This window comes from Cydia strobilella, chromosome 21 (assembly GCF_947568885.1).
Source record: "Cydia strobilella chromosome 21, ilCydStro3.1, whole genome shotgun sequence".
NCBI lineage: Eukaryota > Metazoa > Arthropoda > Insecta > Lepidoptera > Tortricidae > Cydia > Cydia strobilella.
The window spans coordinates 2382998-2396872 of NC_086061.1; the positions used below are offsets into that span (position 1 = coordinate 2382998).

General features: G+C 49.6%; 1 protein-coding gene across 1 annotated transcript in view; it reads left to right on the forward strand.

Moving 5' to 3' along the window:
- Nucleotides 1–13875, forward strand: part of LOC134751067 (uncharacterized) — a 164481-nt gene that overhangs the window by 121811 nt on the left and 28795 nt on the right. Inside the window, exons 67-80 of the mRNA XM_063686412.1 lie at nt 35–134; nt 448–633; nt 4278–4396; nt 4855–5013; nt 5356–5587; nt 5936–6124; nt 6717–6871; nt 8091–8316; nt 9112–9244; nt 10406–10529; nt 11180–11300; nt 11825–11982; nt 12314–12465; nt 13143–13383. Of these exons, the coding sequence (XP_063542482.1) occupies nt 35–134; nt 448–633; nt 4278–4396; nt 4855–5013; nt 5356–5587; nt 5936–6124; nt 6717–6871; nt 8091–8316; nt 9112–9244; nt 10406–10529; nt 11180–11300; nt 11825–11982; nt 12314–12465; nt 13143–13383 (2295 nt within the window). The remainder of the gene's footprint in view (nt 1–34; nt 135–447; nt 634–4277; nt 4397–4854; nt 5014–5355; nt 5588–5935; nt 6125–6716; nt 6872–8090; nt 8317–9111; nt 9245–10405; nt 10530–11179; nt 11301–11824; nt 11983–12313; nt 12466–13142; nt 13384–13875) is intronic.

Sequence of the window (13875 nt, forward strand, 5' to 3'; positions counted from 1 at the left end):
GTTATAAGTAATACGTGTGTTATGTTATGTGCAGACTGTCGATTTGGCTGGACGACATGGAGAAACAAATCCAGATGCTGGCCATGCCGGCGCTGCGCCCCGAGCAGATCGCGCAGCAGCAAGACAAGAACGAGGTAACTATGTTCGCTATCTTATTCGCGGATTTTAACTCGACAGACGTTTAGTTATAAGCTAAATTTAGCGCTTTAACCAAGGTGATGTGATTACATGTAATGACTCTTTCTTGCCTATAACATGGAATCTTTATAGGCATTGAAACTGACAGTAAAGTTGTCCTGTCCAATTTTTTTGGTAGTAATCGTTTTATAAATAAATAATAATTAAAGTAGTCACTATTCGCTGTAGCAAAGAAGGTAAACTTGGTAAAATGTTTATATATTGACAGACGAACTTACAAACAGTGGATAATTCAATATTGTATTACAGATGCTGCAACAGTCGATCCTGGGGCACAAGCCGCTCGTGGACAAGCTGGTGAAGACCGGCGAGGCGCTGGCGCGGCTGGTGGGCGAGGAGGACGCCATCAAGGTGCAGGACGTGGTGGAGGCCGACTGCGAGCGCTACAACGCGCTGCGCGCCGAGCTGCGCACCCGCCAGCAGGCGCTCGAGCAGGTACATCATAGGTGCTAGTGGACAAGCTGGTGCAGACCGGCGAGGCGCTGGCGCGGCTGGTGGGCGAGGAGGACGCCATCAAGGTGCAGGACGTGGTGGAGGCCGACTGCGAGCGCTACAACGCGCTGCGCGCCGAGCTGCGCACCCGCCAGCAGGCGCTCGAGCAGGTACATCATAGGTGCTAGTGGACAAGCTGGTGCAGACCGGCGAGGCGCTGGCGCGGCTGGTGGGCGAGGAGGACGCCATCAAGGTGCAGGACGTGGTGGAGGCCGACTGCGAGCGCTACAACGCGCTGCGCGCCGAGCTGCGCACCCGCCAGCAGGCGCTCGAGCAGGTACATCATAGGTGCTAGTGGACAAGCTGGTGCAGACCGGCGAGGCGCTGGCGCGGCTGGTGGGCGAGGAGGACGCCATCAAGGTGCAGGACGTGGTGGAGGCCGACTGCGAGCGCTACAACGCGCTGCGCGCCGAGCTGCGCACCCGCCAGCAGGCGCTCGAGCAGGTACATCATAGGTGCTAGTGGACAAGCTGGTGCAGACCGGCGAGGCGCTGGCGCGGCTGGTGGGCGAGGAGGACGCCATCAAGGTGCAGGACGTGGTGGAGGCCGACTGCGAGCGCTACAACGCGCTGCGCGCCGAGCTGCGCACCCGCCAGCAGGCGCTCGAGCAGGTACATCATAGGTGCTAGTGGACAAGCTGGTGCAGACCGGCGAGGCGCTGGCGCGGCTGGTGGGCGAGGAGGACGCCATCAAGGTGCAGGACGTGGTGGAGGCCGACTGCGAGCGCTACAACGCGCTGCGCGCCGAGCTGCGCACCCGCCAGCAGGCGCTCGAGCAGGTACATCATAGGTGCTAGTGGACAAGCTGGTGCAGACCGGCGAGGCGCTGGCGCGGCTGGTGGGCGAGGAGGACGCCATCAAGGTGCAGGACGTGGTGGAGGCCGACTGCGAGCGCTACAACGCGCTGCGCGCCGAGCTGCGCACCCGCCAGCAGGCGCTCGAGCAGGTACATCATAGGTGCTAGTGGACAAGCTGGTGCAGACCGGCGAGGCGCTGGCGCGGCTGGTGGGCGAGGAGGACGCCATCAAGGTGCAGGACGTGGTGGAGGCCGACTGCGAGCGCTACAACGCGCTGCGCGCCGAGCTGCGCACCCGCCAGCAGGCGCTCGAGCAGGTACATCATAGGTGCTAGTGGACAAGCTGGTGCAGACCGGCGAGGCGCTGGCGCGGCTGGTGGGCGAGGAGGACGCCATCAAGGTGCAGGACGTGGTGGAGGCCGACTGCGAGCGCTACAACGCGCTGCGCGCCGAGCTGCGCACCCGCCAGCAGGCGCTCGAGCAGGTACATCATAGGTGCTAGTGGACAAGCTGGTGCAGACCGGCGAGGCGCTGGCGCGGCTGGTGGGCGAGGAGGACGCCATCAAGGTGCAGGACGTGGTGGAGGCCGACTGCGAGCGCTACAACGCGTTGCGCGCCGAGCTGCGCACCCGCCAGCAGGCGCTCGAGCAGGTACATCATAGGTGCTAGTGGACAAGCTGGTGCAGACCGGCGAGGCGCTGGCGCGGCTGGTGGGCGAGGAGGACGCCATCAAGGTGCAGGACGTGGTGGAGGCCGACTGCGAGCGCTACAACGCGCTGCGCGCCGAGCTGCGCACCCGCCAGCAGGCGCTCGAGCAGGTACATCATAGGTGCTAGTGGACAAGCTGGTGCAGACCGGCGAGGCGCTGGCGCGGCTGGTGGGCGAGGAGGACGCCATCAAGGTGCAGGACGTGGTGGAGGCCGACTGCGAGCGCTACAACGCGCTGCGCGCCGAGCTGCGCACCCGCCAGCAGGCGCTCGAGCAGGTACATCATAGGTGCTAGTGGACAAGCTGGTGCAGACCGGCGAGGCGCTGGCGCGGCTGGTGGGCGAGGAGGACGCCATCAAGGTGCAAGACGTGGTGGAGGCCGACTGCGAGCGCTACAACGCGCTGCGCGCCGAGCTGCGCACCCGCCAGCAGGCGCTCGAGCAGGTACATCATAGGTGCTAGTGGACAAGCTGCTGAAGACCGGCGAGGCGCTGGCGCGGCTGGTGGGCGAGGAGGACGCCATCAAGGTGCAGGACGTGGTGGAGGCCGACTGCGAGCGCTACAACGCGCTGCGCGCCGAGCTGCGCACCCGCCAGCAGGCGCTCGAGCAGGTACATCATAGGTGCTAGTGGACAAGCTGGTGCAGACCGGCGAGGCGCTGGCGCGGCTGGTGGGCGAGGAGGACGCCATCAAGGTGCAGGACGTGGTGGAGGCCGACTGCGAGCGCTACAACGCGCTGCGCGCCGAGCTGCGCACCCGCCAGCAGGCGCTCGAGCAGGTACATCATAGGTGCTAGTGGACAAGCTGCTGAAGACCGGCGAGGCGCTGGCGCGGCTGGTGGGCGAGGAGGACGCCATCAAGGTGCAGGACGTGGTGGAGGCCGACTGCGAGCGCTACAACGCGCTGCGCGCCGAGCTGCGCACCCGCCAGCAGGCGCTCGAGCAGGTACATCATAGGTGCTAGTGGACAAGCTGGTGCAGACCGGCGAGGCGCTGGCGCGGCTGGTGGGCGAGGAGGACGCCATCAAGGTGCAGGACGTGGTGGAGGCCGACTGCGAGCGCTACAACGCGCTGCGCGCCGAGCTGCGCACCCGCCAGCAGGCGCTCGAGCAGGTACATCATAGGTGCTAGTGGACAAGCTGCTGAAGACCGGCGAGGCGCTGGCGCGGCTGGTGGGCGAGGAGGACGCCATCAAGGTGCAGGACGTGGTGGAGGCCGACTGCGAGCGCTACAACGCGCTGCGCGCCGAGCTGCGCACCCGCCAGCAGGCGCTCGAGCAGGTACATCATAGGTGCTAGTGGACAAGCTGCTGAAGACTGGCGAGGCGCTGGCGCGGCTGGTGGGCGAGGAGGACGCCATCAAGGTGCAGGACGTGGTGGAGGCCGACTGCGAGCGCTACAACGCGTTGCGCGCCGAGCTGCGCACCCGCCAGCAGGCGCTCGAGCAGGTACAATACATCATACGAGAGATACACTTTACGAGATTACTTATTTCTCTGTGTTTAGTTTGATGTCCAAATTTCATGAAAGGTGGCGCTGTTACAAACGCAAACTAGGTAACGCTAGTTCATCCTAGAATCTCTCCTCTCTTCCTTGTCGTAACCTCATGGCTGAGGGACGTGACGAGTGTGGAGTGTGGACACTCTTCACCAGTGCTCTCCAGGCCGCTCTGTCTTGGGCCCAGTGCATGCTAGCCTGCAGTGTGGCGTTTGTCACTGATGTTATTCTGTCCGCCCAACGCGTGGCCATACGGCCATCCTGCGCTTCCTTGCCATCGTAGAATATTTATATAGAACTGTCAAATATTAAAATAAATAAACGATTGGTAACGTAGCAACTTGTATCTTATATAAACAAAGTGGTCCTTTGAGCCGGATGTTCTGCAGCGTGAGTCATGCCAATTCGTAGTGTTTCAGTGACGGCTAGATGATCCAATACTGCACAGTAAAACATCACTAAATGGGGTCGGCCGGTACAGATGGCGCCAGCATAGGTTTTTCTGCCAAGCTGAAAACATTCCCTGCTACTTTCAATAAAAGAATAAAACCGTTTCACCTTGTATTAACTACTACATTTATTTTGGCAGGCACTGCAAGAGTCATCGCAGTTCTCAGATAAACTGGAGGGTATGCTGCGCGCGTTGGCCGGTACTCAAGACCAACTGCAACGCGCCGAGCCCGTTTCTGCGCACCCGCCCAAGATAGAGTCAGTATTCACTTTCTACCTCCACACTCTAGAATAGTCTAGAACATCAATTAGGTTTAAACCTGCTCATTTCTTACTTCCGATGTGGCTATAAAACTCCCGTGAGACTCGAACAGATTAGATTATTTTAAACCGGGTCACTCACGTATTATTAAGTCGAATAGCTCGACATGTTTCGACCAGTGAAGACGTGTCGTGTCTCCGTAAAGACGGTCCTCGTAAATTGGACCGAAACATGTCGAGCTATTCGACTTAATAATACGTGAGTGACCCGGTTTAAAATAATCTAATATGTCCGATGTGGCTATTATTTTAACCAGATACAATCGCTATCTAAGCCCGATCGGCGACATATCACGTCTAAAATGAAGGCAGCTTTTTTACAGCAACAGCAACGAATACTTGCGGACCATTTAGAGTATTCCATTACAGTGACTAATGCTAGTGCACCTCCACAGAGACCAAATCGAGGAGAACAACGCCTTGATCGAAGACCTCGAGAAGCGTACCGAGGCATACAACGCGGTGCAGCGCGCCGCCTCCGACGTGATCAGCAAAGCCAACAAGAGCGACCCCGCCGTGCGCGACATCCGCAACAAGCTCGACAAGCTGCACAAGTGAGTGCCACCTTTTCAAATACTCTGAGCCTAGAACGTTCTCATTTAACACTCGTCTGCCTCTAAACACCATATCGATAATGCCAAATTGCCTTCAACAAACATTGTAACCAGTTAACGGTCTAGATCAGATTCAAAGAAATACACGGTTCAAGCCTCATCGCCTCTAAAGTCCCAAAAATTCTGCATAATAAAAAAACCAAAATGATTATTGGGTGGTCATGGTCGTATAGGCATTTGACATCGCATTTTCGTGCACTGGACTTACAAAATTGAGTAGAATTTCAACTCACACTTTACTGGGTTTAAATACAACCAACGCCAAAATCCCCTCTCTTCCAGACTATGGGACGAAGTACAAAAGGCGACGTCGGACCGCGGGCACTCGCTGGACAGCGCGCTGGAGGTGGCGCGCAAGTTCTGGCAGCAGCTGGACGCGCTGATGGCCACGCTGGCCGAGCTGGAGGACACGCTCACGGCGCAGCCGCCGCCCGCCGCGCAGCCGCGCGCCATCCAGGCGCAGCAGGTCGCGCTGCAGGAGATCCGACACGAGATCGACCACACCAAGCCAGAGGTCACTCACTAAACACTTTTTACCCGTAGGGTACTAATCACTGGTTGCAAAGCAGCTGATAATAAATTGCCCATATTCATAATTTTGATATTTGTGCTTGTCAGGAGGCAAAATTTGAAAGAAGTTTCCTAAATTTTAAGGGTTAATAAGGGAGATAATTTGCCGAACGGTACGTCCTAGCCTAAATCAACCTTGAACGGAAGAAGTGAGATAAAATTTTAAGAGTTTTTATCTTAGGGGGGGCATTTTTATAGCATTATAAATCATAAATCATTTATTTATTTTGGTTATAGATTGATACCGTATAAATAATACCGTATAGCCGCTTTAACACCCATGACATTGTAGGTGGAGAAAGTCCGCAAGACTGGCTCACACCTGATGTCGCTGTGCGGCGAGCCGGACAAGCCCGAGGTGAAGAAGCACATGGAGGACCTGGACAGCGCGTGGGACAACGTCACCGCGCTCTACGCGCGCCGCGAGGAGAACCTCATCGACGCCATGGAGAAGGCCATGGAGTTCCACGACACGCTGCAGGTGTGTATTACATATTTCAAAGTTATCCTTGCAGGATATCATCATCATCATCATCATCATCATCAATGGCCACTACATCCCTGACGGATGATTGTTGCAACGTTGTGTCAGGAGCGGTTGAGACGGCCAATGCATTTACGCTTATGGCTATACAAGCCTATCGCTGCACGGCACTTCTTGCCGCATAAGTCGCATGTATGGATTTGTTGAGCCTCTGGATTTGAGACCAGGCTGCCAGCCTGGTGACGCCTGTGCCTTGTGCTGTATGCAGGATATATGCAGTCTGAATTAAACTACCTCAGAAACAAAAAAGAGTCCAAAGGAGAGTCAAAGGACTCTTACTGATAGGAACATTTAGAAAATATTTTTATGTCATCATTTGTCGTCCATGTTTTACCGAGGACGTATTTTATCTAAAACTTCTAAATCGTGGAGCTTAATCTTCCGCAATTGGTCAATCAATAAGTCGATCAGTTTGTTCATCTGATAGTTTTATAATAGTCTCAATGTACTCTGTTACTCTTTTCATTATGAGGCTTCGGTCTACTAAACCTAATACATATCATTTACTCATCAATATATATTTCCTCAGAATCTGCAAGAATTCCTGGACAAGGCAGAAGACAAGTTCTCCCGCATGGGGGCGCTCGGCTCCGACATCGACGCCGTGAAGCGGCAGATCTCACAGCTGGCCTCGTTCAAGCAGGAGGTCGACCCGCACATGGTGAAGGTCGAGGCCCTCAACAGGTGAGATCCTACCGACTGCGCCAGTACTACACATTCTTCATCTGAATTATGAAACTTAATTTATAGCATGTTTATAATGACGTTTTGTATAAACATATGTCAATGGTATTCGCTCCGTGCACGACTGAGGCGCCGCCCTAGTGGGTTTGGGACATATTGCTTATTTGGCAGCTGCCAAATAGTATCAAGATTTGAAGATGTCCACCAAAGTTCACATTTTCATCACGTCATTCGGACCATTTCCCCCACAATCAACTTCGCTCATAGCCAATAAAACATAATCATAATGGTTCAAGTAATTAACTACTAAATTTAAAGGTTTGTCAGGACTTTTAGAAACATCCTAAAAAATCATGCTATTTGTTTTGTTACACAAAGGTATTCAAAAATAGTTTTTCAAGGAAAAACCGTGCCGGATTCGAAGGATTTTTTCATTCTGGTGAAGGGTTACATTAATCGAAGCTCAACTTTTTCTCCCTTTAGTTTCCAAGACTGCGTTTATAACACTGTTATAATTGTTAAATGTTTATTGATTTCCCCTGTTTGCTAATGTTTTATTCAAATAGCGTTACATTATAGCCCCCAATAACTGATCCTTGATACTTACAGATGTTATTAAATTGTGTGACATAACCGATCCTCCTCCAAATGTTAATACTTAATTGTGTATTTTTCTATGCGACCCTTTCCTACGGATTGACACCGAAAAAAAGGAGTTTGATGAGGCAAGAATAAAAAAAGTTTTGTGTGTGCCTGTTTTGTAGACAATAGACTAACAGTAGTTACCGGACAAACTTTTTGTGTGTTGCAAGATCATTTATTTCTATTGATTTGTCTTGTAATTTTAAATTAGTATTTTTAATGATACTAAAATATTCTTAGTTTTAGTTGTTGTATGTATCTTTTTACTATTTTAATTTTTTCGAAACGTGTGATCGTCGCTTAGCTTTTACTTTCTGATATTGTCTTCGTTTCTTCACAACTGTCTAGCTTTTAGGCTTACTAGATTTTATGTCGATAATTGAAATGAATGTATGTATGTATAGTTTTACCACGTTACTACCACAAAACTATGTTCAGCGCGTCCGTTATTATCAAAGTAATATCTAGTTTCGTTTTTTTTTTCGATGGAATTTAAACGACCTTTCAATGTTATCGACATAAAACTTAGCTTTAAAAGGAATCTGGACGCATTTATTAAGTAACATAAATGTAACAGGCAAGCTCAAGAGCTGACGGAGCGCACATCATCCGAGCAAGCCGCCGCCATCAAGCAGCCGCTGACGGAAGTGAACACGCGCTGGTCTGCGCTGCTGCGCGGCATGGTGGAGCGCCAGCAGCAGCTGGAGCGCGCGCTGCTGCGCCTCGGCCAGCTGCAGCACGCGCTCAGGGAGCTGCTCGCCTGGATCAACCACACCAGCGACACGCTCGACACGCTCAAGCCGGTCAGTTCTACTTTACCTCTAGTTGGCTCGAGGTTGGCGTGACTCACTCCGCGATTTCGTCGCGTCGCTACAAGTACATGCGGCCCACACCAATTTCGGTGTCTAGCAGTAGTAGTTGCCGCGCACTGCTCGCGCTTGCGCCACCTAGCGGTCGTATCTTACCTTCTGTACCTAATACTATTATTTATTCTGTGCTCAAGGTGAGAGAGGTTAACCGACATCAACCAATTAATTTTGTGATGAAAAAGCCGTCCACCAGGATAGAGACCGTGCGTTGGAGCGTATGCCATCTCATGACCCGAATTCCACTCAGGCTTCTAAGCAAGTGCTGCTCCCTACACACGTAGGGTGTGCCATCAAGTGGCTTAAATCTAAAAATGGAAACTTTACATGATGCTTCCGGCCAATGTATAATATAGAATAGGAATAAGCAAAATTGACATGTAAATCTTTTTATATTTTTATCAATAAATGATCTATCTATCTATCTAATGAATACGGGGCTTGTATACTACCGTCTACAGTTCATGCACGCTTCCTATTACAATAACAGGGGAGAACTTTTACAACTTTACAAGTATAAAGCACCAAAACACCACAAGCTTTTGGTGAAGTGCGCGTAAACTTGTAAGCTGTCGATTTAAATACTTGAATTCTGCCGCTTGTTGACGTTTTTAGCTTGAAATAGTTAATCGAAACTAACATAACGGTAGTCGTACCGGTTATTGTGAAGTCTGAAAGGGAAACCTTTATTAGTTCTGTTTAGAATATGTGAATAAACTCGATATTGGACAGGTGGCCGGAGACCCTCAGATCCTGGAAGTGGAGCTGGCGAAGCTGAAGGTGCTGGTGAACGACATCGCGGCGCACCAGGCGTCCGTGGACACGCTCAACGAGGCGGGCGCGCAGATCGTGCAGCAGGGTACGGGTATGTGCCACGCGCTTGCGCCATCATTCATACTACACTACACTACACTACTGTCGCGGCAGCTATCACTTGTTACTCAATCGAATCTATGGTTTCATATACCTCGCCGAATGCAAGGAACTAACTACAAAATGTATATCGGGGGTTGAGTGATATGAAACTATAGAAATATCATGTAACGATTATACTGTCCACTATGATATAAAACTGATAGCTATCAAAATTATACTTATATACATTTTTCCGCCATTTTATCCTCTTGAGTCTAAATTTGATGACCAAAAACCGCCCTTGAGGTTTTAATTAAAGAATTTAATTTATATTATTGTCATTACTGATCTGTTATCGCGTCGTAGGTATCGAGAGGTTAAGGTGTTAAGGGGTCGTCATTTGCTTCTTACACATCTTCACATTCCATTTTATCTTTTTTGAACCTGATAGAGCGTGGTAAAGATATCTTCTACAGAGTTCTTAATTATCAGCAATATTATTTTTATTTTCTGTGTAAATATGATATCCTACATAAATATTACAATTACAATCACAACAATCAATCGATCACGTCATTTTCAAAATTCAAAAACAAATTCAACTTCAAACATGCTATTGGCTCTAATGCTTCAGCTTTCGTGTTTGTCCGTGTGTGTGTGTGTGTGTGTGTGTTGTAATGCTGTAATTTGTCAAACCTTTTAACGCTTGTGTGATTGAATTAAATGATGTATCACTTTAAGTCTATCTGCTTAAATTTATAATTAAAACACTCCGTAGTGTGGACGAGTATTATAGGATCCACTATAAATCTCGTTACAGTAACAGAGTAAAGGAAAGAAATATCCTTTGATATTTGTTGTCACTATAACTATACATATTGAAAGTGACCCATGTGCATTGTATTTGACATTATTACCATGTCTTTTCTTAAGTCTTAAGTAAAGTAAATATATTTAAACTGTAACGAATAACAAAAGTTGTGTTTCGTTCATCGACTCACAAAGTCGACAGCGCGATGTAGAACTCATTTGTAATTTAATCAAAGCGGTCCGGTTTTTTTATATTAGACGTGAATTACTTTCCGTTCATGATTGAATTTTGGAGAACGCATGTATAATGGCACTCCGCCGTTGGTAACAAGTAGCTTTATTATAAAAGCGTTATGTGCAGGCACGGACGAGGCGAGCGAGACGGCGGAGAAGCTGAACACGCTGAACCGCAAGTGGCGCGAGCTGCAGAAGAAGGCGCGCGACCGCCAGGCCGAGCTCGAGGACGCGCTCAGGGAAGCGCAGAGGTTAGTTCACTAACTAAACACAACATTTCATTATCACCATTGTATATTTTAGTGAGCAAAGAGACTTACAGAGGGGAACCTAAATGGTCGCGTACTGTGCGGTTTAAGAGGAATTTCATCCCGCGGACGCTTCGGCTGTGGAATGAGCTCCCTGCCGAGGTTTTCCCGAGGGGCTACAGTATGGGGTTCTTCAAAAAAGGAGTGTACAGGTTTTTAAATGGTCGGCAACGCGCGTGTAATATCTCCGGTGTTGCAGGCGTCCATAGGCTACGGTGACTGCTTACCATCAGGAGGGCCGTATGCTTGATTGCCACCCACGTGGTTTAAAAAAAAAACTATTGCGTACGCGCCAACACACAATGGCACCCAAAGGCCGACAGCTCGCACAAAAGAGACAATGGCTTTTGTTTAACAGATTACCGTCTTAAGCGTAAAAATCATTCTAGAAGATGCAGACTATAAGTAAATTTCAGTAAATTTGAAGTCTATTGTTGATATCTTAAGAATACTATACGGACATTGCAGTTTCTCTGCACGAAGGAATAATCTACATACCTAGATGCCGGGCTGTCAGTCATTGGTCAATGATTTTTTTATTAGATATATCATCAGTGACTATTACAGTCGTACTAATTCGCTAAATGTTTCAGCTTCAACGCGGAGATCGGCGACCTGCTGTCCTGGCTGTCGGAGGTGGACGGTGTCATCGCCGCCTCCAAGCCCGTCGGCGGTCTGCCCGAGACCGCCTCGGAACAGCTCGAGAGGTTCATGGTAAGATCTCCACTAACATTGTGGCTAATATACTGCACGAGTTTTCGAGTCAATGCTTTTTATATCAGTAATTCTATGTTGTATTGTAATTTACTTCTTAACCGTTTTTTTCTTTATGGGGTTATGTTAAGGATAATGTCAAGGAGTTTACTTATAAAAAAGGGGCCAAGCCGGCCAAGTGCGAGTCGGACTCGCGCACGAAGGGTTCCGTACCATTACGGAAAAAAATAGCAAAAAAATCACGTTTGTTGTATGGGAGCCCCACTTAAATATTTATATTATTCTGTTTTTAGTATTTGTTGTTATAGCGGCAACGGAAATACATCATCTGTGAAAATTTCAACTGTCTAGCTATCACGGTTCATGAGATACAGCCTGGTGACAGACGGACAGCGGAGTCTTAGTAATAGGGTCCCGTTTTTACCCTTTGGGTACGGAACCCTACTTAAAGGTATTGCATGCAAAATTATAGACGTATTACCTACTACAGTACATTTGTACATATCACCGTATCACCTCAACAGGAGGTGTACAACGAGATCGAAGCCAACCGTCCGAAGGTGGAGGCGGTACTGCAACAGGGCCAGGAGTACCTGCGTCGGCAGGAGAAGCCCAACCCCTCCAGCCAACTGCATCAAAACCTCAAGAACCTCAAGTCGCGATGGGACAATATCACTGCCAGGTAAATACCGACGCCAACGGATTAAGTATAGGAGCCGTGCTGCCACAAGGAAATGTAACAGGCTGCAATATCACAAACAATGAAACCTGCATGAACCATCAATTCCCATCACCTCGTGCAGTGGTCTTTAACTGCTGGTCCCTGGAAGCACCATAAGTAGTCCGCGAATTTATAAACAAAACTATCGGGGCTTCCAAGCATGGTGGTCCTTGGCAAAAACAAATTTTGTCAAAAGGTCCCCGACAGGTTAAGAAACACTGAATGTTGATTTATGTTCGAGGTACTGAACAAGCATTAGAACAGAATCTAATTCTTAGTATTATATGTATAGAGCATCGGACAAGAAGATCAAGCTGGAGATCGCGCTGAAGGAGGCGACGGAGTTCCACGACGCGCTGCAGGCGTTCGTCGACTGGCTCACCGGCGCCGAGAAGACCCTCACCTCCGCCAAGCCCGTGTCCAGGGTCATGGAGACCTTGCTAGGTATTAGACTTTATTGTATCCCGTCGGATATGTTCTTCATTAGCTCGGTGCGGGTAGAGATACTGCTGGCATAGAGTAACTTATACTAGAGCGGTACTGTCATAGTAAATTTTGTAACCCCAGTAAATTCACTGCCATCTGTCGACACACTTTAAAACTAAAAATGAAGATTTATAAAAATACGATAAAATGTATTTAAATATGGATAAATGTTTTTTTTTATTTGCATTAATTATTTTTATGATTTTGACCCATGTTCTTTCACTTATATGCGTTTAAATTGTTAAATAACAAACGAACCCGTCAACGCCATCTATACGACCTTAGGCCAAAGCTAGTAGCGCCCTCTGAACGAGAATCAAATTTTCTTGATTTTTGAGGCACGTTTTTTCCTTAGACTGTATCCATCTATTACGGAGTTATATCTATCTTTGCTGCTGGTTTACCCTAGCAAGCTATACATAGGTAGTTAAGGTGACACGCAAATGAAAAATTAGTAATTTTCAGCACTACTTAGACAGAGAGATCATAAAGAGACGCCGCGTTAACCTGTTTCCCGCTAACGTTCCGACTCGTTCAATATAATTCTCCATGGAATTTAGTACAAACATAATTAAACTATTTTTTTACGTTAAATCAATGTGAAATAGTTATTTGATATCTTTTCTTTCCAACAGTTCAAATCGAGGAGCACAAATCGTTCCAAAAGGAAGTAGCGACGCACCGCGAGACCATGCTGCACCTGGACAAGAAGGGCACGCACCTGAAGTACTTCAGCCAGAAGCAGGACGTGATCCTGATCAAGAACCTGCTGGTGTCCGTGCAGCACCGCTGGGAGCGCGTCGTGGCCAAGTGCGCCGAGCGCACCCGCGCGCTCGACCACGGCGTCAAGGAGGCCAAGGAGTTCAGCGACATGTGGTCAGTACACTACTGTAGCCTCTTATAACACCTGAAGTACTTCAGCCAGAAGCAGGACGTGATCCTGATCAAGAACCTGCTGGTGTCCGTGCAGCACCGCTGGGAGCGCGTCGTGGCCAAGTGCGCCGAGCGCACCCGCGCGCTCGACCACGGCGTCAAGGAGGCCAAGGAGTTCAGCGACATGTGGTCAGTACACTACTGTAGCCTCTTATAACACCTGAAGTACTTCAGCCAGAAGCAGGACGTGATCCTGATCAAGAACCTGCTGGTGTCCGTGCAGCACCGCTGGGAGCGCGTCGTGGCCAAGTGCGCCGAGCGCACCCGCGCGCTCGACCACGGCGTCAAGGAGGCCAAGGAGTTCAGCGACATGTGGTCAGTACACTACTGTAGCCTCTTATAACACCTGAAGTACTTCAGCCAGAAGCAGGACGTGATCCTGATCAAGAACCTGCTGGTGTCCGTGCAGCACCGCTGGGAGCGCGTCGTGGCCAA